At 39.7% G+C, this 27,513-nt stretch overlaps 1 protein-coding gene across 1 annotated transcript; it reads right to left on the minus strand.

Annotated features, from left to right (window-relative positions):
• Positions 1–1,013: 1,013 nt before the first annotated feature.
• On the minus strand, positions 1,014–26,463 carry LOC144537042 (cadherin-10-like). Its single transcript, XM_078280454.1, has 11 exons — positions 26,254–26,463; positions 17,984–18,278; positions 15,119–15,238; positions 11,563–11,730; positions 11,218–11,399; positions 10,059–10,312; positions 8,925–9,061; positions 8,686–8,807; positions 6,513–6,621; positions 5,183–5,434; positions 1,014–1,609 (listed from the first exon to the last, which is right to left on the minus strand). The coding sequence occupies exons 1-11, from the start codon at positions 26,461–26,463 to the stop codon at positions 1,119–1,121; spliced, it is 2,340 nt and encodes a 779-aa protein (XP_078136580.1). The 3' UTR covers positions 1,014–1,118.
• Between the last annotated feature and the right edge of the window lie 1,050 nt (positions 26,464–27,513).

Genomic DNA, 27,513 nt, shown 5'->3' on the forward strand with positions numbered 1-27,513 from the left:
TGCTGTTATATAATCCCTGCCATGTACACTGACCTAGGCCTAACAGTTTTAATACATCTCAAAATGGCCTGTATTATCCCACTGCGTACCTAGACAGTTCTGTAAATGCTTTGATCAACCACATCTCCATTGATATTTACAGTGGGTGGAACAGTTTTCCCAAACTGCATGACATTTGGATACTTGCTTTTCTTCAGGAAACTGTCATTGTGTTTGTCCTTAATACATCCATACAACATCTACAGCAACAGCCTAAAAACCACACATAAAGACAATGGACTGAAACTGTAGCTGTCTTTTTTTACATAATTTTATTAAGAAAATAAGTATAAAAATATAAATATAAACAATATGACTCAGCATTCAGACATTATGAATTGTCAGTGTATGACAGTTATCCTACAACATACTTTCCATTACATATTACACCTATATGATTAAATGAATTCACAGTTTGACAAATAAACTGCACCAACCACTCACATGAACATTGCTTGTCAAACAAAGATAGCAAATAGCATATAGGATGTCCATCATTAAAAACACTTTGTACATTTACAGTATTTAATGGAGGTGGCTGGAAAAACCACTTGACTCCTTCTCTCACCCACCCAAAACCAGTCCAATGCTATTAAACATTGATAGTATACAATACTACTATCTCTCAGGTCAATTACAAAACACATTGTCCACACCATAGTTCACAAAAAATCCTACAAGTCAAAGGCATCTTTACTGATTATGACCAAAAACAGTAAAACTTTGAGAAGTATACTCTATCTCCATTAATGAGAAAGCTCAACTCAGTTCAAGTGTTAATTTCCCTTTTAGCATCCACAAGTGGATTGCAGGAATTGCTGTCTTTGTGTCTTTGCGTGCGCACGCACGCGTGTGAGATTCAAACAGACTACTAGTTAACTAGCGAACTAGCTAGCTAGCAAACTAGACGGATAAACAGATAGATAGCTGGATAGATAGATAGATAGGTAGACAGACGGTCAACTAGCTGGCTAGCTAACTAACGAACTAGACAAATAGCTGCGTGGCTAGCTAGCTAGCTAGATAAACAGATAGGAAATAAAATGGGCATGGAAAAAGAGAGACCATCATGTCTCTGTCTAGGTCTCTCTGTCGGGGCTCTTCCCTATGTACATCTCTGCCAACTTTTTGAACTGTGGTCCCCAGTTGCTGAGGTAATCATAATCATGGTCCCCCTCAGTGGCAGCAGACTCCAGTGAACTGAGGGATTCTGCCAGTGACCCACTGCCCTCATACGCATACGTGGCCAGGGAGTCATAGGGGGGCGCTGTTGGATCAGAATCGTTCTCCTGAAGCCTCCCACTAATGAAGTCTCTGACATCCGTGTTATCCTTTATAGGTGATGTCCTCCGAAAGGGAAACAGCATTTCGGGTATGATGTCCCTGCGCAGCTTGTTAGCATCCATCACCTCTGGGTTGCGCAGCGTGCCGATATCAAAGGCCTGAGTGTCCTCCTCTCCGCCCCCTTCATCGTTGTAGCTGACAACGTTGTCTCTGACATCCTCTTTGGAGATGATCAGAGGCTCCTTCTTCCTCTGTCTCCTCAGGGCAGCAAACATCACCACGATCACTACACAAAAACAGTGGGAAATACAGGGAGAGAAAGCTCAGCATAAGATGTGTGCCTCCTAACATGTGTCATGCATTAAAGAGCACAGGGGAGCCAAAGCGCAGAGGGGAGACACATTTGCTACCAGTGACAAATCCCCCACACTGCCTCAGGCATTCACCTCCCATTATTAAAGATTCAGTGAAAAAGCTTTCACTTTCTTTTTCCCTTGAATGGAACATTCACTGTATGAAATGTACGGTGGTTAGAGGATCCTTTTTTTCTCTCTCTAGCACACAGCCTTATCTCATCTCCATTTTTTTTCAGCAGCTAAAGACAATCAGATATTGCAGAGTGAGCATGTTTCCAGAGAGTGGCACTGTGTGGTAGCAAGTTTCTAAATAAACCCATAATTCTTCAGAAAAAGCAGAAGCAATCTATCATTTAGGACAACATAAACCCTGCTTCACATGTCCTCCTTTCCTCCTCCTTCCTTTACCTTTTTTTTGTACTACCAGCAGGCACTGTAGTTGTATACTTGCCTCCCGCCTGAGTGTTAATTACAGTGCCTTCAACATGGGTTGTATGGGGGTGGAGGTGGCTGTTTCTAAGGTTCTTATAAACTGACCAGTGCCACAATTTTAGACAGAGCAGAGGGCTGCAATGAGAATGACCAGATAGGGAGAGCCGTTCTAGCTCAGCGCCTGCCTGTCGGAGTCAAGCAGAGGTGAATGAGACAGTCTGTCAGGGGGGTTCAAGCGCGAAAAGTGTCAGATAATGAGCAGATGTCATGATATTTTGCTCAAGAGGAGAGCATTGCGTTTAACCTTCAGTACACTCGATATGTGAAAGAAGATCTGCCCACCGCCAGACACCCAATTTAAAATTTGGAGTTAAAACAAGCAGATGGAAGAAAAGCTGGTCAATACCAATTTGCTTATATTACTAAATTAAGTCAGGGTGCAGATCAAATGGCAAACTCCAAAAAAAAAGAGATTGTGACAGGAGGAAGGGGGTTCAATTTTGACACATGGAAAGGGTTAGGGGCTCATATACAGGACCACACACACACACACACACACACACACACACACACACACACACACACACACAAGAGGACAGTTTTATTGAACAGTTCAACAGTATGCAAAGAATTACAGTCCCCATGTCATAACTGCTCCTGTAAAGCACTAAACTTAGCCAATGGGGTAAATATTCAATGACAGTTGAAAACCCATTACTTATTGATATGCCCTTGACAATAAGCACTACACGTTTCTGTTTTTTTGCTGGGTAAAATGATAGGCACTGTTGTGCCCTGTATGCGGTTACATACTGCATTAGATCACGAGGAGGGCTAAAGTGGTGCTTTAGGGTGTCATTAAGTAACATGCAACCTACCAGGGAAATAAACAGACCTTTTTGTTACGTGGATTTATTTGCAAATAAATGGAGCTAAGGACCAAAGTACTATTCTGAGGGAGAACTGTCGTGTATAACAGAATATGCAAAGTGACTTGTCTTTGATTGGACCTGCTTGAATTGCTAATGATTGCTTACATGTTCAAAGGACCCTAACACAACCTCCTGTAGCGCTTTGCAGCAGGTGACAGAAATGTTGAATATTACTGCAGTGTCCTTGATACTGCTGGGTTGACATACCAACTGCATTGGTTGTTTGTTTAAATGCCTTATATTGCTTATTTTTCGTGTTTTCTTGACAGTTAACCTCTTGTGGTCCTATTAATAATTACTGTCCTCTCTCAGAAGCAAATGTGGAAGTACCGTAACATGACGTGTTTAAAGCGCCCAGGGAAACCATCAGGGTAGATGGGTGGGGCGTACGGTTTGTATCTGCCAAAAATCAATGCAGTATTCCTGAGATTAAAGATGACTACAATTAAAGATCCAAGCTTTTCTAAGTAGGTTGCATGCTCATTCATATGAGTCATTATTCTATTGACCACATGAGTCATTTTGGAAGGCACTGACAAACAACGTACTTTGTCATTTAGGTATGAGGTGTCATTCCTGTGCATTATTTTAACACTTTGAGATAGAACTGTTTAAGAGCAACATCTCCTTGCATCATCAATTGCAAGTATTTCATGTCACAATAATTGTTTTAATACACTTAGATGCTACGCTGGTGCCAACCAGAGTGGGGACTGCATATTTTCAGCAACATTTTATTGATTGCAGGGAGTTGGGGCAGCTTTCAATCAATGTTGGGTTTGTAATGATAGACCTTGTTATAGCAGAGGTATTCACTATTATCACCCCCCCCCCCCCCCTTCACCATCATGAACTTGAGAAAAACAACTCACCCTGGGCCATGTTATTGACTTTAGTACCTTAAATTGGCTGCAGCATGGAGCATATAAAAGTAAGGCCTGTCTGTTGATTGTAAATGATTTCTGTGTCTCATGTGTCCACGCCATAGATGGCAACACACCACCATTAAAAAAAATGAACATCAAAAGAATAACAATGTATGCTGTGGTACGGTCATAAAGATCCTTTGTCTGGCTCTTTTCCTACCAAGAGTTCAGGAGTTGTAATGTTAAAACGACAGCTGATTCTGAGCACAGCCATGGTAGCAATGAAGGTCGATTTGGACCGTAGGGATATATGCGTCCATAGTGCGTACAAGCCACACACGTTAATGTGACTTCAAGGTCAGGTGGATCGCTAATTGGAAAAAATTCCCTGTCACAAAGAAAGGGACATGTTTGACATTGCAGGAGGTAACATCTTTGGAGTTGATGGAATTGAACAGTTATTCTACAATCATGTATTATCTCTTCTAAATGAGACTTGGTACCCTTAGACACTTTTGTACAACCTCTGCGTTGTTTATCAGTAACAACATTTTCATATGGAATGTTCCTACACTCTGTGCTTCTAAGGCTGACTTGCTACCCTACCAAACAAGAACATGTGTCTACTACAGGGAGCATCGATTGGTAAGGATGCTGACTCTTTGGCCTGGGACAAGCGGATGCGTAGGATCTTTTATACGGGGTTTGTCATCATATATCCTTTAAAGAGTCGGCTCGAAACATAAAACGTCAGCTGGAGACAGAGTTTTCAACCAACTCAAGAAGACAATGTTAATTAGCAAAAGTTCTCATTCCAGCCATCAAAATCAAAAGTGGCTGGCTAGAAATGAGATGCCTGCTTTTGTTAACTTCCGTGTGAAATTATAGACCCATTGTTTACGAAAGAACCATACAGTTCAAAATCAGCCATCATTATTAGTATAAAATGCATAATGTGCTATGCCTAAATAGACAGCTTAACATGCATAGCAACAGTAAGTAACGGGGGTGGGGTAAAGCAAAGGATAATTTGAGAGTATAAAAGGATAAAGTTGTATGTTGTACTGATTGAAAAGCCCCGTGAACACAGTATGTGATTTTTGATTCTGGGCGATATGAATCAAATTGACTTGACCTACATGAAATAACTGAGTTTTTTGCAACAAGCAGCAATTGCAACCATGGCTGAACAAAGAAACAGATATCACAGGATGGTCAAGAGGGTTCAAATATGCATTGTCACATACACATGCTCATACATGGGGGGACTTACTGAGGAGAATAATGACACAGAGCAGGATGGCCACCAGAGCTCCAGTTGTGAGACCATCTGAGAAGGGCAGGACCTCGGGGTTACACGACTGCATGTTTCCACGGCTGTCACAAGCACACACGCGCACGATCAGTGTACTGGTGCTGCTTTGAATCGGGTAGTCATTGTCTGAGATCACTACAGGCAGGAAGTACATGCTCATCTCACGCCGGCTGAAACCTCCCCTCCGCGTCAGGATATTGGCAGTGTTATCTGTGGAACCATGCAAATGGGTAAAGCTTGTCACTAATGACATGTTTCCCTCACCTAAGTGATCATATAGGGAAGAATTGCAAACTTTATTTCCTTTTCTTTGTATCATGTGACAGACGGCTCGTGATAACTTTCAGTGGCCATTTAGAATGACTGGGGTCGTGAGTAAAGATATCTCAATAGTAATTAAAACAAACACTTAGCATATTAGTAACAACTTGTGATATGTGACCTTATTTTTGAAGAATTACGTTTTTGAGTAAACACAGCTTAATGAGTCATATGGTAGTCTTCATTCTATAAGAACGTAAGCAAAGTGGTTACCCATGGCCACATTAAAAACATGAAAAACTAATTAAAGTCCAAAGTTTGTTTGTAAAATTCCACTTGGGGTAGAATTTCCAGTCTCTATATTAAGCTTCTGCTGTAGTCTTTTTATTTTGTCTACTGCGATACACCCCAGTAGTTGAGGATCTTGAGTTAATATTCATTCTGAATGACTAGGCATACTGAATCAGTTACTAAATGGAAAGGGAATACGCAGATCCGGCATTTGAAGTTGTCCAATATGTTACTGCAAGCTTGCTTAATGACTTCTACATTTCTTTCTCTCTAAGAAGGGTTGTGAGCATAACTACTTTTTTCATTAACATATTTTTCATTGTATGACCCAAGGAACTGTCTGTAACACAAGGCAGGATAGATGTGGGTTGACTGTCCGAAGGCTGATTTTCATAATGGCTCTTCTGTAAATTAAATGTTGCCACAACTCTGGAAATTTAAGGATTTTTTCAGTAAAGGGCACCAACATGACAAAGACCATCAAAAGACAGCAATCGCACATTGGAAATGTGTAATACGTTCTTGTCAAATAAAGTGTTTATATACTGTTCGAATTTATGATTGATATAAAGTTATGGCCCTTAAGATTTTCATCATATCAAACCCCATTTCACTGATCAATCAACCAAGACTGAAATCGAACAAATTACAATTTTAACATTTGATTTGAACGTACAAGGAGAAGCCTTTAAATATGTTTGGTTTTTCAGTAAACATGCACAAATGTGTATCTTACCTTCCCTGTCAACAATTGTGAAGTTTGGATTGGTGGAACTTATGCTAAAGACAAACTTGTGTCCAACAAGGGGTTCGTCTGTGTCAACAGCACTAATGGTCTGAATCAGCTGTTGAGAAACAAAGTATGAGAAAACACATGGACGCTTGTAAATCTTCACCTTAGATTAAATCTGAAAGCATCTAATCTTAAACACATGATCATATTCAAAACTTATAAATTGTTATGCAGTATAGGTTATTGCCAGGATTGTGTCTAGATGCTAAAAAGAAAAAAAGAAAAAAACATTCACTGAGAGTAAACTGGGGCAAATCGGATACATTGTAGACTAATCTGCAATTAGTGAGGAGTGTTTAGACAATTAAGGGATTTGATGTCTCTCGAAACTCCAAAGCTATAAACACATGCGGCTTTAGTGTGAATGACTGTGCCCCAACACAGATCTGTCAGTATTCACCATGCGCATCATGGAGTGAGCATTGTGGATGCAGACACTTCCTCTGTAAATGTCAGGAAGTGACTGATAGATGATCACTGCCAACTTCTGTTTGGTATTTTGCCCAATAAGACTGAAAACGGTTTCCTCACATAGAAAATGGTTCTCCTAAGACCACAGCCTCACAATAACCAGATGTGTCACATCCTTCCAAGTTAATTTAACTGAAGGTCATGTGTGTATCCATGCATATTCTGGTGGCTAAGCACCTCTGACACTAGGGCTGGGACGGTTACCGCATTACCGCAATACCGCGGTCACGTGACGCCTACCGCTGGTCTTTGTTCGTCACCGCAAAAAAACATTGGCCTGCACATGTGTGCACGTTGTGTCTAATGACATGGATTCATTGATTCTGATGACATTGTGTCTTACATGGATTCAAGGTTTTCTAAACAAAACTTATCATCAAAAGATGGAGCAAATCCGACCTTTCGCGAGTTGGGGAACTCAATATTCCATGACACATAATAACATTCCATATATGCCTATATGCAAGAGTACCTGTGTAATGTCTTGTATCGGAGAAATGTCTTTGCCTTTCCTACCGTGTATTACGGTAGGAAAGGCAAAGACATTTCTCCGTTCTCAGCTGAGGTAGACACATTAACGTTACAGCTGCAGTGTTTACCATTGCACATTAGCCTAGCAGCTAATGAAATTTCCTTCTGTTTATAGCTTTATCCCGATAAAACGGCACGGTTGAATTTAAGCCTGCATGCACGTTTCGTAGCCTAAAACAGAGCGGCTTGTATTGGTTATATTAGAGAGGGCAACAAGTTAGCGGACTGTCGAGTCGCCCTCTCTGCTCTCTGTCTGCTCAGCTGCTAGACGGACTGCACTCGGGCTGCAACATGTTGTAAGGTTTAAGCCGATGTTTTTTCAGGGGTAACGCCATTCACTTTACCGGCAGTATTGACAATAGATAAAGCCCCCGTGTCTTGAGAAGCTCTAGCTTGTTGTTTTATTGTACCGCGGTAAGAAAAAATTCATACCATCCCAGCCCTATCTGACACACACATCTGATAAAATATGATCACAAGCGCACAATATCATATGACTTATATCAAAACTAATAACTTATAATAAACATGGACCTATATAAAATGATAGGTAGGTAATGATAGGTGACATAGGTAGGGCTGGGTATCGTTCCAAAAATTTCGATACCAATACGATAGTTTTTTCGACACCAATTTAAAAAAATCTATTAACAAAAAAAATGACATTACGGCCCAAATCCTTTATTTTCAGCTCCTACTACGTGAGCCCCATCTCTGTGTGTAACGTAGAGTCTTTCCTGCGTCTCTACGATGTGTAATGTTAGACAGCCAATCACCAGCATTATTAGATCTTGGTAGAAGCATGCTGCGTGCTTATTGGCTCACTGACGCTGATGAGCTTTTCTCCTTAGGTATTGAAATTTGGTATTAAATGAGGAGGCATTTTTCAATACTGGATCCTAAGGAGGCATTTTGGTCTGTGCCTAAAAAGTATTACATTCGGTACCCAGTCCTAATGATACGGGTGATAATTCAGCAACATTATATATAACAGTCTAAGTAGATCACAATACTTATAACTGATAATAAACCTGAACCTTTATTTAAATGATAATGTAAGCCCAACATATCCTTCTTTCAATACGTCATATATAAGCTCATGAATGTTCAGCACCTGTCCTGCTTTGACATTCTCACAGACAAATGTGTCATAGGACATTGCAAACTCAGGGGCGTTGTCATTGACATCTAACACCTTGATGAACACAGGCACTCGAGTTGTCTGACGTGGGTTATCTGAAACAAATAGATTAAAATAAATAAATTAACAGCATGTTTTTTGAAGAAAAAAGGCCTGACAAAAGTCAGTGAAGGCCATATGTTAGGTATTGCAACATAAAATACAAAACATACTTATTTCAGTGGCCACCACAGAGATGTTGTGCCATTTTGACATTTCTCTGTCCAATGCTTTCAGTGTTGTGATGGTGCCGTTCACAGAATCAATGTTGAACAGCCTCTCTAGATCTGTATGCCGATCAATGGAGTATCTGAAAGAATAAGGTGCAGACATGTAATTACTACAATAAATAAAAATAGCACGCCTCGACCTGTGAACATGTAGCAACTTGTGTATCTCTATGACATTTGCATACCTGTAATGTTGCTCATAAAAAGTGCAGTTATGTTTTCTGCTTGCACGGATCTCTCTTCACAAGACAAACATACCTCTTTACTTCATACAATACAAAATGTACTTTACACAGTACATCAGTTGAATCCAAAATAAATATTTATTGCACGCTCCCTATTGTCAAAGAATGATACATCTTTCCTCGTGCCTGCTCATTTGTCATAGTCAACTTTCATATTCCACTGAAATTTGAATATGCAACACAATACGCCATGTGGCATGGACCGAGAGTGGCATATCGGGCAGGCGCCATATGTTCTGAAAGACGGTACTGAGCTGTGTGAATCGATACAGCAAATTAGGCTCTTTGACTTTGTGCAGTGCCACTGAGGCCTTACATAATTCTGGGAAATAAACAGTGTTTGTATTCACTTCACAGGGCCGCCGCCGCCGCCGCCGTCTTCCACAGGGAAATAACCAGGAGGGACCCATGAATAATATCCCCCCACCTCCCTACCCCCACACACACCGACACATGGTCAGGCCGATGGATTAGATTAAGCCAAGTGGGCACAATTTCATCATCCTGCTGAAAGAGCTGATAAGAGGAGACTTTTTATTTCTGCCATGTGTTGCTTGTTTTCTTATTGATTTTATACTACCATAATTACAGCTGGGACAATGAGTTTTGAAACAATCGCATTACCAAAATAACGAATTACGTCCACTTGGTCGGTGAGGAAATCTCTGCTTAACAGGTCATTGATTAATTCCTAAGTTTACTAAATAGCGAGGAGATAATTCCCAAGGAGAATGCCTTTGGTGTGACAAAGGTAAGGAAGGGATTTGGCATGTGGGAGGGAGTCTGGCACTGTTTAAGGTCTAAACACTTCTGGCTGTGTCTTGTAGCATACTTGACTGGCTTGTTGTCAGCATCAGGGTCCCTGGCCGACACCACACCGACGAAGCTGCCAGCAGCCGTGTCCTCATGCACCTCGATGATGTAAGGGTTCCTGGTGAAAACAGGAGGCTCGTCCACATCCTCTACTGTTACCTTGAGTGTGGCATAGTCTTTGAATTGCAAACCGTGGATGAACCTTGCGTCTAAGTAGGTGTTTTTCACCTCCACTCTGAACTCGTAGTCCCTCTTATTTTCGTAATCCAGTACCTGGAGATGAAAGAGCATCAGAAGTCAAGCTGTAGACCGTTCCATAAAAACAGTCCGTCTCCAGGATTTTGATAAGCAATTCATTGCATTTCCTTTGTCTGCCTTTATCTTATTCATACTCTAAATTCGAAGTTACAAATCCAAGTGAGGAATACTGATCTGGCAAGATCTCAGGGGGAGAACTAAAAAGAGTTTCTTGCAAATTACCACTTTATATTATTCATTTCACAGACTTAGGGTATCTGATTTTACACCGCAGTTTAAAAATGAATTCTGTCATATGTCTTCCTTACATGAATAAACGTTATCATGCGGCTTTTTTCTAATCTGAAACAGTACTACTTTGTCTTTCCATTAAAGTTAAATGTACATATTGAGACAAGATTAAAAAAAAAGACAGCTCAAATTTACAGTTGTTGCAATTAAAACATACAAAATTGTGAATTTCCTGTGAGAAACTCCTAATGTAAAGTAAACTACTAAAGAAATGATGATGGCAGGTTTGTCACATATGGTATTAGCTGGTATTTCATTCAGAAAGAAACATGTTTACATAGAAAAAAAGAAGAAAAGAAAAAAAAAGAATTTTGCCTTGAGTTCAAGAGACATAGTTTCTGTGCAGGTGGTATTTCCGATGTATTAGTAAGAATGTTTTTTGTTGAAAGGCTTTCCTTGAAACACTTCAGTATGTGTTGAAGGCAATTTGGGGCAGCTGTATGAAAACATGTCACTTTTCACAATAAGTGTTTTGCCCGATTGGACAGTCATTATCAGTTAAGAAATAGTTAAACGACTGCTCACAGTTTGATGCCGATTGCAGTCTACAAAGCAGGAAGCAGTGTAATACATAAAAGAAGACTATATAGCACATGAAAGGAAAGGCAAATTACCAAAACATATGTTACCTTTTTGATTATGATGACTCCCTCTTGTGTGGTTTGGTCAGTGATAATGTTGAACGTGTCATGACCACCAACGATACTGTACTCCATCTCAGCATTACGCCCGATATCTGGATCATCAGCCTTAATACGTCCAATGGCACCTCCAATCTCTGTCGACTCCACAGCCGTCACACGGAAGGAATCTGTACGTGGCAGTGAATGAAACAATTTCATTACATACTTGTTTGTGTGTGTGAGTGTGTCAAGAGTCCATATAAGAGACTTGTCTTTACTTTGCAACTAAAGTTCCCTCATGTTTAAAAGTCTGTTACAAAGCATTACAGCACAGGGCCAAAGGCCTCTTACGGTTAGCAAAGCGTGGCGGACTGTCGTTCACGTCGGAGAGGGTGATGCTGACTGTAGTTGTCCCTGAAAGCCCACCCATCTGTCCAGCCATGTCTTTAGCTTGGATCACAACCTGGTAGTTTTCCTTGACTTCTCTGTCCATGCCAGGCAGGGCTGTCTTGATGGTGCCTGGAGAAAAATAGCATTATTTCCACCACTTTTGCCATTTTAAAGGAAAACTTCATTTGAAAATGTATGCACTGCCTTACTGAAAATTAGATAATATTAAGATCAATTCCACTCCTGTGCCCAACCATGTCCCCTAGAAAATTGCATTTATATACGACTAATTTGGTTTGCCAATTATGTTTTGAGGGGAAATGTAATTGCTGCCTGGATTATGTTCTCTGGCAACGCTTTTGTAGCATCAGAAGTTTATGTACAACATGCAAGTCGTAGGAGGTGGTCGGGATGGATGTGCCTGAAAAGCGGAGGACTTTGAACCTAACCACATGCAGGACTCAGGATGTCAAACAACAAAAGCATTTCGGTCAAAGCTTACTTCTGGGTTGCTGCATGTAAATTGTGCCCAGCTGTTTTTGGTCAGATCCACTGCCTAAAGCTGTATGTTGAATCACACTGTTCTTTCTCTTTTGTCCATGTTAAATAAACACATCCAACGTGTAAACGTCCATTTATCTCTGCTTCAAGCTAACAATGTCACAGAGCTATTTACTCTGTACCGAACACCCACAGATGAAACTGTCATTGTCTCATCAACCTATTAGTTAGACAGCAAGTAAGCACAAAATGTCAGACATTACTTGCATCTAATTTAAGACATGCTGCAAATAAATAATGTAAGTATAGGCTGAAAAAGGCTTTGCCTTTTAAGCTTTTTGAGTCACAGACACATGGTTTCTTATACAAGAAGGCCAACGTAAAATGGTTGAAGAAATGTTATAACTACTAACAGTGCAGTCTTATTGAAAAGCAATAAAGGTGCAGGGGCCGGTTGCACCAGCTGTTTGTACGTTCAAACTGGGCGTAGTAATAACAGTAATAAAGGTACAGTATATTAAGTCTAAGTGTAGGCATACTTAAAATGGGTTGCACCAAACAGAGTAGTTTTTTTGTTGGGCTCAGTTGTTTTTAATTATTTACACCTAGTTACTTCTAGAGGTAACAACTGAGTAGCATATGGACCAATTTGTCTTCTACAATGATAGAAATGCAACATATGGTGTCCTTTGATCAACTAGGCGACAATTCAAGTTGCACATTAATAAGCGCACATTTTGCGTAAAGATGTAATAAATCAGACAGAATAAAGAAAGTCACATCAGTAACATCTTAATCTATAGTAAACATGAATAGAAACAAAAATATGTTGCAATATATTTTCATTTTATATTTTTTTTTTTGCAATGTTAAATGTTGTAACTTCATTATTTTAAAGTGCTCATGTTCTGCTCATTTTCAGGTTCATAATTATATTTAGAGGTTGTACCAGAATAGGTTTACATGGTTTCATTTTCAAAAAACACCACACTTTTTTGTACTGCACATTGCTGCAGCTCCTCTTTTCACCCTGTGTGTTGAGCTCTCCGTTTTAGATACAGAGTGAGACATCTCACTTCTGTTCCATCTTTGTTGGGAGTCGCACATGCGCAGTAGCTAGGTAAGCTAGGTACCCAGTCAGAAGCAGAGTATGAGGGCGTGCCACGCTAGCAGCTAGGCGAGCATTATAACGTGTGTTACAAAGTGACCACGTTTGTCTCTGAAGTAAAGTCTGAACTACAATAGAGCTGTTTGGAGCAGTTTGTGAACAGTGTTTTCTGTTGGAGATGGTAAGTCCCTTTGGGGTGGACTTTTTCACTTAAACTGTAAACCTATTACATGCACAAAAAAGATATATAAGACAATAAAGGGAAAAAGCCAAAATGCATAATATGAGCACTTTAAAGGTTGAGTTAAAAAAAATTTTAGCCTGCGATTTTAAAGTATCTTGTTTAATTTTACGTAGCGTTGCTTTAAAAGCTTGCACCTCAGAGTCTCAAAGTCCTCCATTAAGGCTGCTCTCTTCACAGAACGTCTGACTGCCTGAGGAGATGCCTGCTCACCCAGAGAAGGATTATCTTGTGGGCTGGCATCTTGACTATTCATTTGACTGGATTACAGACACACAGTGATTGACAGCCTGGTAGGCTGGCTGGAGGTCTGGATGTCTGATAGGTGGTTGGGTTAAGGTCTTCAGAGCTTGATGATTGGTCTTTCAATTCACTTTGACCACCAAAGTCGATTGCAAGTGAAGCCTCTCCAATCATATGCAGTACCAGTAATAAATAATGTCACACCTCTGGTTTAGGACCACCTTCATTTGGAAAAGGTTTTGAGCTAGGGAAGTGACCTGGCTTTTTAGGTTACTCCTTTTCTTTTTCACCACGCACACTTCCCTAGCTTCTTTGGAATTAATGGCTGTAGATATCTTTATTTGATTACTCAAGCGTCCTTCTGTTGGTGATGCTGTTTTAGAACTTTGACCTGTAGTCAAGTAAATCATTTATTTATTTTTTTTTTCCACCACAAGACTTAGACAAATAATATCATAACAAGGCCATGTGGTATCTCTTAATGTTATTGAAAGAGACAAAATAAGTTGTGCTTCAAAAATTAGTTGGTTCCTTATTGGCCCATGCTACTAGCCTAGAAATCTAGATGCACCCTATCAGCAGCAAATGTAATTTGCAGCCAGGGGGTCTAGCAACTCTCCGTTGGCTTGCGAGCTGGAAAAGCCAAACTCTAGCCGGGCCAATCACATGTGTATAAAGTCGGTAGGTGGGCTTAACAGAATGATGGCAGAGCTACGGTGGTTCTGCGTGAATTCCCTGCTACTTGAAAACAAAGACGATGCCTGATGCTGCTGGCGAACAGCTGTCTTTAGAATTGGCTTTGGCTGTGACGCTGGAAGACTTGGAGTTAAGCTTTTCTTTGAGAAAAGAACAAAGAACGGCACTGAAGTCATTCTTAAAAAAGGAAGATGTGTTTTGCCGACTGGATACGGCAAAAATGTAATCTATCAACTAGCGTTGACAAGCCAGACCCAACATCTTGATGTGGGTCTGGCTTGTCAGACTACCATGCTACACCCTTCCACAAAGTTTCATGAAAATGTGGCCAGTAGTTTTTTCCACAATCCTGCTGAAACAAACCAAACTAAAAATCATAACATACACATTACAGAGAAATGTACTAGCTAAGACATTACTTGACTTGACTGGTGAAACCCAGTTTCGAATCTTGTTAGTTTGAAACTAATATAGAAAGGACATTATGCAAAAACTTCTCTTCTCCAAACAGCTAGTGCAGACCAATCCAAATCTATATACAGTATGATACTTAATTGAAAGTTGAAAGATACAATGAAATCAACTATTTGAAATAAACAATTTCTACAGCATTTACATTTCAGCTGAAACAAGACATCTCAGTGATGTGTTCCTAAAAGTAAGACTTTGCAGTGCGAGAGATCTGTTTACAGACTTGCATCCAAGAGATCTTGCTAGGTTCTGCTTACCATTTTCAGAATCCACAGAGAAATATGGTTGTCCCTGTAGAATGCTATATACAAGCTTGGCACTGTTCCCATACGTCTGATCATCAGCATCATTGGCAGTCACGGTGACAACCGATGTACCTGAAAAAAAGAACATGCAAAGTCAATTTGAATGCCAAAGCAGTGATACTGCACAACATTATCAATTAACTAACTCACTGTATTTGTATTTACTTTCTGTTCATATGGAGAGGACTTGATGTAAACCCAAATGAACTGTTTAGCAATGCAAACCATTAAACTGAGAAATATCTAATGGCATGTGAAATAGCAGGGCTCTGTTTTAAAATCTAATTAGTTGGCTATAAAAAGGCAGTGAGGTCTTAGTAAAATAAATTAGGAACATTAGTAGTCATTTCTTCCCTTTTTTGTAAGAAACAACAAGGTAGTTGCTGCAGCTGGCGGAACTGTGAAACAAAAGTGATAGTCGTGCAGACTGCTTCTCTTCTGGCACCTCAGTGGAAGTATTTGCTTTGATTACACCCTGGTGTCCTCGTAGATGGGTCTCTTAAATGCCAGTGAGACTCAAAGGGGAAACTAAATAGGGATGTCCCGATCAGCTTTTTTGACTCCCGATCCCATCCCCATCTTTTAAATATTGAATATCTTCCGAAACAGAGTCCCGATTCGATACTTGTCGTTGCTCAGATAATAGCACACAAAAATAACTATGTAAACAAAGTAACTAAATTGTGTCTGAAGCTTTCAACACCAAAATAGTTCTCCTTAGGATCCCACCCCCAACCAAAACATAAACAGTCTCAAGTTCCCCGCTGGACAACGAAAACTAAACTTAGTGACGCCTCTTGCACTTAATAGTCTTAATCTTTGTTTTTATTCGGGTGTTTACCGATGTCGGCTCCAGGGAATAACGGCCTGTAAGCTGGTTTCCTGGAGGAATCACGGAAGAACTGTGGAGAATTAAAGTAATCTGCTGCTGTAAAAAAAAAAGAATGCTAAGAAAGACAGACTTTATTTACTTGTTGCCAAGGGCTGGCAAGCTACAAGATGCTGGTGACTGGCCGCGCCCATTTTGGTTTAAAAATGCCGGCATTCCAGGCAGTCTGGCAGTGCGTCCATGGTGCAGGGCGTGTATGGATAAAAAGCTGTGATCACTACAAGCTGATTACATGATCGGGGTAAGGTAAATGGGCTGAGTGCCGATCCCTGATCAGTAAAAAAAAAAGCCAAAATCGGCTCCGATCCAATACTGTGATCGGGATCGGGACATCCCTACAACTAAATGTAATGTTGAGTTGTAATCAACTTATGTATTGAAACACTGAAATAGCAAATCTAGTCATAAAGTATGTAGCTTTACAGACTCCTGGCTAAAAATACACTGGTTGCACATACAAACAGCCAGTGTTGCTTTTAGCTAAGCAAAGCCATATTACTGATGCATCTCTTTCTGACCTCTGTTGTCAGAGCCAGAGGTGTGGCAACATTAGATAAATACTGACAACTGGAATATAATGACTGTGCTCAGGGACACTGTATTGGTGTTATCAGCTGGGATTATACCCAGCGACCGATATTGAAAGAGATTTTTGGCAATATTAAACATTATCACCTACTGTATCACATCACTAAAACCCAAACCTCATGAGCCTCCACAACCAAGTGATATAGGTGCTTGGATACGTGGCATTTGTGTGCTAAGTAAATAAAAACGATGAAATTAACAAATATGTAAGCTTAGTAGGAGCTACTTTCCTCTCAGATATTCTCTCATTGAGTCTCTTCCATATTAAGTCCTGCATAAGCCACCCACGCGTTTCAATAACTCCACATTGCAAATAATGTCCTTGGCATTCAGGAGACCTCTGCCGTGTCCTGTTTGGGTCGGACTGTCTCCGTGCATACTAATGAACCCGTGAACATCTGTCCCACTTAGTCCCAGCACTGATAGCATAAAAGGGAGCTGCATGATTTTTCATGGTTGGCTGGGCTGATTAACCAGTGTGTTCAGTCTGAACATATAAGGCAGTTTATCAGTCCAGAGACGAGTAGTGGTGACCCTGACCCACCTTTTGCCAGTATCCATGCAGCCGAGAAATCTAAGAACAGTACATTATGAATTTCAAATAGGCCATTGTCATATAAGACAATTGGGTTTTGATTTACCCTTGATTGCTCCTGTGTATTAATTTGTGGTTGCATAATTGAGGATTGATTTCAAGCTGCATGCATTATTTTCATAAGCTTTGTTTATATTCTTGCCAATTGCTTTATTTATATGACTTGAATAGAATGAAGTGAAGCGCAATGAAGCAAATCCTTAATTGGAAAGACAATCTAAACTTTCAATATTTCTACTGCCTATTAAAATGGCAAATGGCATTACTAGTTATGAATACCCAATAAGCCTGACCAAACATATCACAAGCACAAAAACAGTAAATAACTTTGAAGAACTGAATACAGCGTCACAATGGGACAGTGCATCCGACTGATGAACAACACTGTTCAGTGTTTTTTCTACATTGCCTGAACAGTGTTTATTGCAGTTTTGTATTAATTACAGTATATAATGGCATACAGTTATGAATACATAAATACATAAACAAATAAAGTATGGCTGCAACCTATGATTATTGAATTTATAGGTTTATCTGCGGGTTATTTCCTAGATTGTTTATTCTACTGAAATAAGAATAATAAAATGCAACAAAAAATGATGGGGACTTCTTCAAATTACAGCCCAATCAACAGTTTACAATATAAAACATGGAAAAGCAGCAAATCCCAAAACAGAAAATGTTGGGCATTTGTGCTGTAAAAATCCAGCCATCTCTAAAAGAACTAAAACGAGTCATAACTTACCAACTTCAGACATTTCAGGGACACTGGCGAAGTAGATTTCCTTTGCAAACCTTGGCTCATTGTCGTTAATATCGTGGATTTTTATGTTAAATTCAGTGTCAGGCTCCAGCTCTGCATTGGTTTTCCTATCCAGGACCTTTGCAATGAGCGTGTACATAGCTTTCTCTTCCCTGTCCAGCCTCTTGGTGGCATGAATATCCCCAGACTTCTCATCAATCAGGAACAGGGTGCCCGCCCCTTCTCCAGTCAAAACATACCTCACATTGCCATCACCTTTATCCATGTTGGAGTGCAGCTGAAAAGTACAGAGACACATGTTATACATATAGAGTCAAACTTAAAATATAGTAATGTTGTATGGGGTTGTAGTTGTACAATCTTCTGGCGTGTTCTTCAGACAAGAAAACACACTGTTGCCATTTTGTTTAACCAATGGAAACAGTGCATAGCTGTTAAAAGTGAAATTAAACTGAGAGAAAAATTGTTATCCAGAATATTTACAAGTCCTAATTCTTGCCCTTGAACACCTCTCTACATAATAACAAATAATTGCCTCCCTTGTTGCTAACATCAAGTCTATTTGCAATGAAGTGTTGTTTTTTTTTTTTTTACTGTGGCTTGAAATAAGATACTTAAATAATAATAAGACAAGATAAATACATGTCTGGCCATGGGTCTCCCAGTTTAGGAGTATTCCCAAGGTGTTTTTGTCTTTAGGCATTACTGAGAAAAAAAGATTTTTCTACATATCTTCAATTTCAGCTTTATACGCTGGTTGCCAATTCTCTCTTTTTTATTTTTATTTAAAACTATTACATGCATCAGTTTCAGGTAACATTTGAGAACTTTTAACTCCTTACTGTCTTCACACGCCTCTCAAGTTGGCCAATTTACGCAACTTTTAGCAATTTCTTTCTTCTTTTTCTAGTTGAGGCTGTATCTCAACACTTAGGTTTCGTTTGTATTCTTCATCCCCAAGTTCATTTACATAACATGCAGTAAATAAACAGTGCATGCTACATGACTTCCTTGGGAATGAATACATTGAATCTGCTGTACTTTTTGGCCAATGGGGGCTCCACTACATTTACACCATAATCTAGATGTATGTAAACCTTATGACACTCCTGTGAATGCTGAAATGATGACCTAAACCCACTCAGGGATCTATCTGTTTCACTCTCAGAACAGAACATTGCTTTGGCACCCACAGTGTCAAGTGTGACATACTCCATTTATTCAGATCAAATTAGTCTTAGATTTCTCATCCAAATTGTGTCTTTGAAAAATGATGAAAACCTGACCTACAGCAACAATTGCTAAAATTAGTCACCTATGACCTATCCATCACCTTGAAGCGGCTCCAAGTGTCATGAAGAAGTAACGGCGGCATACTGTGACAGACACTTGATTCAAGCTCATTACTGTACTGGATCTGTCAGCAGATATATTTAGAGCACTATCTCATGGGTTCACATTTTAAATGACATGAAGTTAGGGACACAGATGTACGTCAGCAACTTATTAATATTAATGTCGGCATGCTGTGAGGAAACTAATTATTTTTTTTCCCCCACAGTTGGAAGAGTGATGTCAGCAGTACAACTTTGAATGGAAATTAGACATGTATTGCTAGCTATTCTCAGGCAAATGGGACGCATGCGAAAACAAGATGCTGTCAAGTTTAAATCAACAATATGTGCAGTATTTGGCGTTGTTTTTGAAAATATTTTGATGCACATGTACGTCCATTATCCAAAGTCTATAAAGAAGAATATCAGTCATTCTGAATTTTCACATGTATTTGTGTTCAAGGGACAGACTATTCATTGTTTGTGGATATGAATTATCTCCGGAGCTGTACACCAGAGAGCCAAGGATTTATGAGATGTTATAGATGTGAAGGCTCCTACTGCTATTGACGAATGACAGGCTAATTATGGTGAGCAGTAGAGTGTTTGTATGAATTTATTTATTCAGATCGGTTTTATATATGTGGTATGTCCATTTACTTCCAGAGAACAAAAAAAATAAATCTGTATAGTGCCACAGTCACCTTTTTTTCTACCTTGAAATTCATTGTCTATGTAGTGGTATTGTATATTGGCTGCTGGATTAGGGTGTATAAGCAATGCTGGACAAATATCCTTACTAATATTCAGAACTGTTGCCATTCAAAGACACCTCTATGCTTCCTGTGTGATAATTAGGCCTATACAATTTCCGAGACAGACCACAAGAATTGCACTCTTCCAAATCTTTTGATTGTATTCTTTGGTAGTTTTTATCTGGTTATTACCATATTTCCAGTCGGGGTTGTTAATCCTGTAAAAAGGAACCTGAGAAGCAACAAACAACAAGCCATCAAAGGAGCCTGCACCCTATGCAGCCAAGCTGTCTACAGGATAATAGGACTTGTACAGTCTTTGTAGAACCTTGTGGTATGCATTTTACATATTTCCACTATACTCGGGGACATCCAAGCCCTTACCTCATGCACTTTTGCTAATTATTGCATGTCTGCTGTCAACTTCCTAATCATATGGGTAAACAGCTCTTCTTTCCATAGATTTTTTACTAGTGTGAGTGGTAGTGCAAATAAAGAGACATTTTGCAGAAGTAAGCAATGTGTACTGACTGAGACATTATGAGATAACATGCCATCTAAAAAAACACTTGCACTCCTGTACATCTAAATCGACCAGCAACGTGGACGTTTTAAGATTTGATTTCTGCAGGGATGTCTCATAGAAATGGTAATAATAGAAAGTATTCAGCGTAGTGACTTAAAGTGTAGCAACCGAGCTAAATTGATTTTGATTGACATATACCAGAGGCAAGTTTTACATGCTAAAGTAAACTAAACTCTGCACCTAACATGTATTGCAAATCTGTTACATCTAGTACAGCTAGAAAAAAATGATATGCATACACTTGACAAAGTGTGCCACAAAGTGTTTTCCACACAGCCAAAATCAAATGTTAGCACTATACCGCACTATATTTGCAGAGATTTAGTGGCTCTCCTTTCAAGGCCTTGCAGCACAAACACAGCCTTTTCAAGGCCTTACAACAGAAGCACAGAAGAGCGCCTTGATGAGTTAAATCGCCTTGCACAAACACTGAGGAATTGTCAGTAAAGCGGCAACATCATTGGCAATTCTTGTCAGGTCTCTGGTAAGCATTGCTCGCTGCTGCAAAGAGGAGATAGCAAAATAGAGTGCAGAATGGATACAGAATAATTACTCTTCTTCCCTCTTTCTCTTAAGACATAGGCAAACCTTCTTTACAGTTGGGACACCAAACTATAATGTATATTATGCAGGTTAAAGTTGCAGCTTACAATGTCTCCAGTGTGCTTTGTAGTTTTCAGAGCTCATAGATGTTCTGCAAAATTCATGCAGAAATGGATCGAACAAGGCCTTGCGAAATCTCAAGGAGACTTATTGGCAAAAAATATTAACAAAACAAAGTGAGCTACCTTGAATTTTCTAATTTAGAGCAGCACACTTCCTTTGCAAAGCACAAGACAATACAGTGTATCCAGGGTTTAATAGGATTTAGTTCACGTCAAGCACGCCACTCAAATGCTCCAAAATCCAAACTTTGTGGTTGTATTGCTCAGCATTGCAAGTGTTCACACTTCACAGCCCTGCTTAAGAAGTAGGGCACCACAGCTGCACACACTGAGTGCTCACACTCATTAATGGCCCCATGAAAGTCAGTTAAAATGAGATTTAAGGGTTTTAAGCTTGATACATGCACAGCCGCACATAGTATATTTACAATCACTAAATACACAATGCTTTTTTTTCAGTGTTGACAATAGCTGCTGAGTAAGTGCTCCAAACGTTACTCTTGCAATGCAGTTATTTTTCTTATCATTCTGTGAGGTATCCGTCAGCACCACTCACAATGTAGGCTTCAAAGCAGCATGCATTTTGAGCACCTTGATAAGCAATATGAGCTGCATTTGTTATATGGTGCAGTCCCAGTGGTGCACTGCCTCCATTTCAGTTAAAAAGTGAGCTAGACAAGAGTGTGGCTGTTCTTTACATCAGATTTGATTGGCGTAATCAAGAAATCAACCTCAAGTGACCGTGAGTGAGTGTGTGTGGGTTGATTGGAGAGGTTTGATTGAATGTGAAATAAACAAGGTATCCCACAGTACACTGCAAAGGCCATTAAATGATCTTTATGAGGAGGGCCATCAAGGCTGTGATGGCTTTGTGCCGGGCATGAAAGTGTTTTTTGCATTTGGTCTCTCGTTCTATCTCTCTGTCCATCTACCTCTCTTATTTGTTTGTCTGTCTGCAATTGTCATTATCCTCCCATTTTTCCTGTTGAAAAAAAAAAAAGGCCATAATTTCCCAGAGCCTACGGCGGTGTCTTGAAATTGCTTGTTTTTTTGTAACAGTCCAGACAATCAATTAACATGTATACAAACCAATGGCAGGCAGCATATCTTGTTTGGCCTTTTTGCTTATGAAATGACACAAACTGTTAATAACTTGTAAAAAAATAAATAACTAGTGGAATAATTTTCTGTGTATTTACTTATGGATAAATTGACTAGACTTGAATCATCGCAGCTCTAATATCTGTTTATCAACTTGTTTTCTATCCATCCATCCAACTTATAAGTTGTTTTTAGGGCTTTAACTAACGATTAGTTTCATTATTGATCATTGTGCCCACTTATTTCTCAATTAACTGAAGTTTTATGGAAACGGTGCAAGAAAATGACATTCACAATTTCTCAGAGGCCATGGCAATGTCATCAACGTTCTTTTTTTGCCTGTCTAATAGTCTACAGTAAAACCTTAAGATATTACGTTTACTGTCATATACAGTGGGTACGGAAAGTATTCAGACCCCTTTACATTTTTCACTCTTTGTTTCATTGCAGCCATTTGCTAAAATCAAAAAAGTTCATTTTATTTCTCATTAATGTACACTCAGCACCCCATCTTGACAGAAAAAAACTGAAATGTAGAAACTTTTGCAAATTTATTAAAAAAGAAAAACTGAAATATCACATGGTCATAAGTATTTGACCCTTTGCTGTGACACTCATTTAACTCACATGCTGTCCATTTCTTCTGATCCTCCTTGAGATGGTTCTACTCCTTCATTGGAGTCCTGCTGTGTTTAATTAAACTGATTGGACTTGATTAGGAAAGGCACACACCTGTCTATATAAGACCGTACAGCTCACAGTGCATGTCCTAGACCTGGCCGTCCAGCCAAACTGAGCAATCGTGGGAGAAGAGCCTTGGTGAGAGAGGTAAAGAAGAACCCAAAGATCACTGTGGCTCATCACCTGCCCAATACAATCCCAACAGTGAAACATGGTGGTGGCAGCATCATGCTATGGGGGTGTTTTTCAGCTGCAGGGACAGGACGACTGGTTGCAATTGAAGGAAAGATGAATGCAGCCAAGTACAGAGATATCCTGGAAGAAAACCTCATCCAGAGTGCTCAGGACCTCAGACTGGGCCGAAGGTTCACCTTCCAACAAGACAATGACCCTAAGCACACAGCTAAAATAACAAAGGAGTGGCTTCGGAACAACTCTGTGACCATTCTTGACTGGCCCAGCCAGAGCCCTGACCTAAACCCAATGAACATCTCTGGAGAGACCTGAAAATGGCTGTTCACCATCCAACCTGACGGAACTGGAGAGGATCTGCAAGGAAGAATGGCAGAGGATCCCCAAATCCAGGTGTGAAAAACTTGTTGCATCATTCCCAAGAAGACTCATGGCTGTACTAGCTCAAAAGGGTGCTTCTAGTCAATACTGAGCAAAGGGTCTGAATACGTATGACCATGTGATAGTTCAGTTTTTTTCTTTTTTAATAAATTTGCAAAAAATTCTACATTTGTTTTTGTCTGTGAAGATGGGGTGCTGAGTGTACATTAATGAGAAATAAAATGAACTTTTTTGATTTTAGCAAATGGCTGCAGTGAAACAGTGAAAAATGTAAAGGGGTCTGAATACTTTCCGTACCCACTGTATGACAAAGGAAAACGACAAATTGAGAATAAATGGCATTTTTTGCTTGGGGGGGACAAAAATAGGCGCCAATTATTTCACTGTTGATTAAATGATCGCTTGATTATTCTCTCTATTATTTTTCTATCCATCCTTTGGTATGGTCTCTATATTTATGTATCTATCCTTAAACTTGTTCTCCATATCATCTCTGTCACCATCCCAGTATGTCTCTCTATCTAAAACTCTAAAGTTAAACTGATTGAGTTAGTGATACGGATCACCGCAGCTCCTTATGTAAAGCAGAATGGCAGTATGTGTCTGCACTATGCCCCTCAGTAATTTATTACAGCCGCATGTTTTTCTGACAGTTTGATAGTGAATGATATTGGACACAGTAGGGAACTGGTGATGTGACTGCTGTCATGCCACAGAAGCTGGGCGCCAGAGAGCATCAAAGAGTCACACCAGTCACCAACATATCAAGGAGCGGCCCCATTTATAGTTATTAGCATTTGCTTTGCTGCTTCATCACATAACACAGCTAGGTGGATTTCATTGGCCTTCTTGATTGATATGTTTTCTTCTTCCTCCTTCTCTCCATATTCCATTTATATTTGCTGTTCCTTTCTTTTCACCACATCAGGATGATGGTTTTTTTGCAAAAGAAGTTGTCATATCCCCCTACTCAACCTTGCACAAGACACTTGTTTACTCCGGAGTATGAGGTGTGTGATGAAAGCTAGCTTCCTCTGAGAAAATTGGCTGTCGACAGTCACCTCATTTCCCTCCCTCGAGTTGATAACTGTAGCGTTCCCCATCACACCTGTCTTCATAGTGCTAGCATGGGTGAGCTGACAAGAGCCTCTCTAATCTGGGTGGGTGGGGAGGAGGAACATTGTCCCGAAATTCTCCTTTGTCTCAGAAAAGTGTCTTGCGAGAGCTGCATTTTTAGAATTTGGCCTGAAACACATTTTCTGACATCCGAGAATGGTTTTAAATGTATGCATGTTTTGAGTCTGATTAGTCTGGGCCTTGCCCTGGTATTGATGATTACATTTGTACCTTTATCTGTGTTTGTTTATTTTTTAAATCACTCATTGAATTACAATTTTTGTCAAACTTGTATACAAAGTGAAGTAGCTCCTTCATATGCAGTTGCATGTTTGGACCTCAGGAACATGTTATGTTTGTGAACACTTTGTGAAAGTATGTAGAATGTCAGAATTTGATTGCAGTTACAGAGCAACGGGCATTGCTTTCTACTAATTTTATTTCTGTTTCTTTTCCGCCATGTGTTTATGTACCTCTAGGACTGGGTATCGTTAAAAAGAATTTGATACTGGTACCAATACCGTGACTTCAATACCGGTTCCTGATCGATACTTTTTTCGATAAAAATCTCATAACATCCATTTTAACAAAAGGAAATTACCACATTAAGCGTTACGACACAAATATTTTTACTTATGTTTCAGCTCCTACTACGTGAGCCCCGTCTCTGTGTGTAACGTAGAGTTTTTCCTGCGTGTCTCTATGACGTGTAATGTTAGACAGCCAATCAGCAGCATTATTAGATATTGGTAGAGGCATGCTGCATGCTACTTGGCTCACTGACGCTGATGTGATTTGCTCCTTAGGTATTGAAATATGGTATTGAATGACGAGGCATTTTTTGATACTCCATACTAAGGAGGCAATTCGGTTGGTGCCTAAAAAAGTATTGAATTTGGTACCCAGTCCTATGTATCTCTTTATGTGGACATTTTGGAATAAAGAAAAGAGATTTTCTTTTGAATAGATCTTGCCAACAGGGAGCTTCAGCTGACTTATGTACCCTTGGTATTAGTAACTGATTTGAGCAGTGGTGTGAAGCCCGTCTGATGAAAATTATTTCATATTTAATGTTAAAAAATGCCACACCTTGTGTTTTGGGTGTTGAGGAAATATTCCTTTTTACATTGATGGCATCTGCATCTGCACAACAATAAATCAATGTCATTTTGATTTTAGATTTACAGTAATAGTATGTTTTTGTTTAGTTTTTTCACTGAGCAAACCATGCGATAAAAAGTACTTTACAAAAAGGACTGTTCAAGACTGCAGGAAGAGAGTTTATGTGCACTCGCTGTGTATCTGATAGCTCCAGTTAACTGTGCCTGTAACAGCCAGATTTCTGGCAGCCCATTCGTCTTCAGCCAATTACATCAAACACTACTTCAACAAGCCAAACCTTCTATAATTAGTCTGCAGACAATGTGTTTAAACACGGTACCTTGCCGACATATTGATGGTCATTTCCTACGTACTCCTCGAGCAGAAAGAATTGATTCCACATCCATCCACGTTTGGAGCGCTGAAGAATCCTGCCATCACTCTCTGGCACCCCAAACAGATTCCCAATATTCCCGGGTGTGAAAGGCAGGGCAGTACTGGGCCACAGGATAGAGAGCGTCAGGAGAAGCAGAACCTGATTGGTTATCATGGTATCCAATCAGCTGGGAAATGTCCTGGATGACTTCTGAATTATGGTAATGAGCTTCTGATAGGATGAACACTGGAAGGCAGTGTCAACAGAACAGACATTGTAGTCCTCTCTTTGATGTCCTTTGGATCCCTGTGAAAAGAGGACACTTTAGTGGAGGAGCACTTTCACAACACTCGTGTATCTCCTTTATGATAGGCTTCAAACCCTAGCCAGTTAAGATCCATTGAGGCAGATTGTGGACTACCATTGGGCAACACTTATGTACACAAAAACTCTGTATGCCATTTTTCTATTTCAATTTGGGCTTTACCAGGGCAGCAGCTAGTTCTGCAATCACCAAATGTGCATTGTGTGAGTGAAGGAGAGCTTCACCGTCCTAATTCCGTGATTGGATTTGTCTAAGATGAGTAAACTAACAAAAAAAACATTTAAATATAGTGGTTGTTAAATGAAAAAGTACAAATTAATGAACATTATTCTAAAACTATTCAACCCTTATTTAGATACCTATTCGGGTAGACTTGTTTAATGAAATTTAAGTCATCTAATGATGTGAAAGTATGCAAAACTAATGCAGTAGGGGTCATCAGACAAACTTCTAAGGGAGTGATTAATGACTGAAAAATATAAAAGCCACTGCAATTTAAATGTGTCAACAAGAGACTGCAGTCATCACAGCACATTTGTCAAATTAAGGTTACTCACTGCAGCTACCTGGCACGTTTCCTTGTTTCTTTTTATTTCCGTAGTAAAAGCGTGAGCAACACTTCACTAATCTTAAGTTGCATTACTGATGATGCACAAACACTGAGCGTATTTTAATAGCTAAATACAGGCTTGTCTAGGAGCAGAATGTTTCTGCCATGAGCCAAAGGCACCACCGTAAAACACTCAAATGACACTAACTTTTTATGTGTAGCTCCTGCTTTGCACTCATTCATTTACAACGCTACAGAGCAACCTGCACAACCCTGTGTAGAGATAAATTGTCTTGCTAAAGACGCATATCTTTTCCATCCCCCTTAGCCGTTTTCTCCAAGGTTTTAA

Source organism: Sander vitreus, chromosome 22 (assembly GCF_031162955.1).
Source record: "Sander vitreus isolate 19-12246 chromosome 22, sanVit1, whole genome shotgun sequence".
Lineage (NCBI taxonomy): Eukaryota > Metazoa > Chordata > Actinopteri > Perciformes > Percidae > Sander > Sander vitreus.

Excerpts from the sequence above, each read along its gene's own strand:
- LOC144537042 (XM_078280454.1), bottom strand. The coding sequence starts at position 26,463 with ATGATAACCAATCAGGTTCTGCTTCTCCTGACGCTCTCTATCCTGTGG. Across the intron at positions 11,400-11,562 it reads TCCGCCACGCTTTGCTAACC|ATTCCTTCCGTGTGACGGCT; the intron begins GTAAGAGGCCTT and ends TGCCACGTACAG. Across the intron at positions 1,610-5,182 it reads CTGTGTCATTATTCTCCTCA|TGATCGTGGTGATGTTTGCT; the intron begins GTAAGTCCCCCC and ends GTTTTTGTGTAG.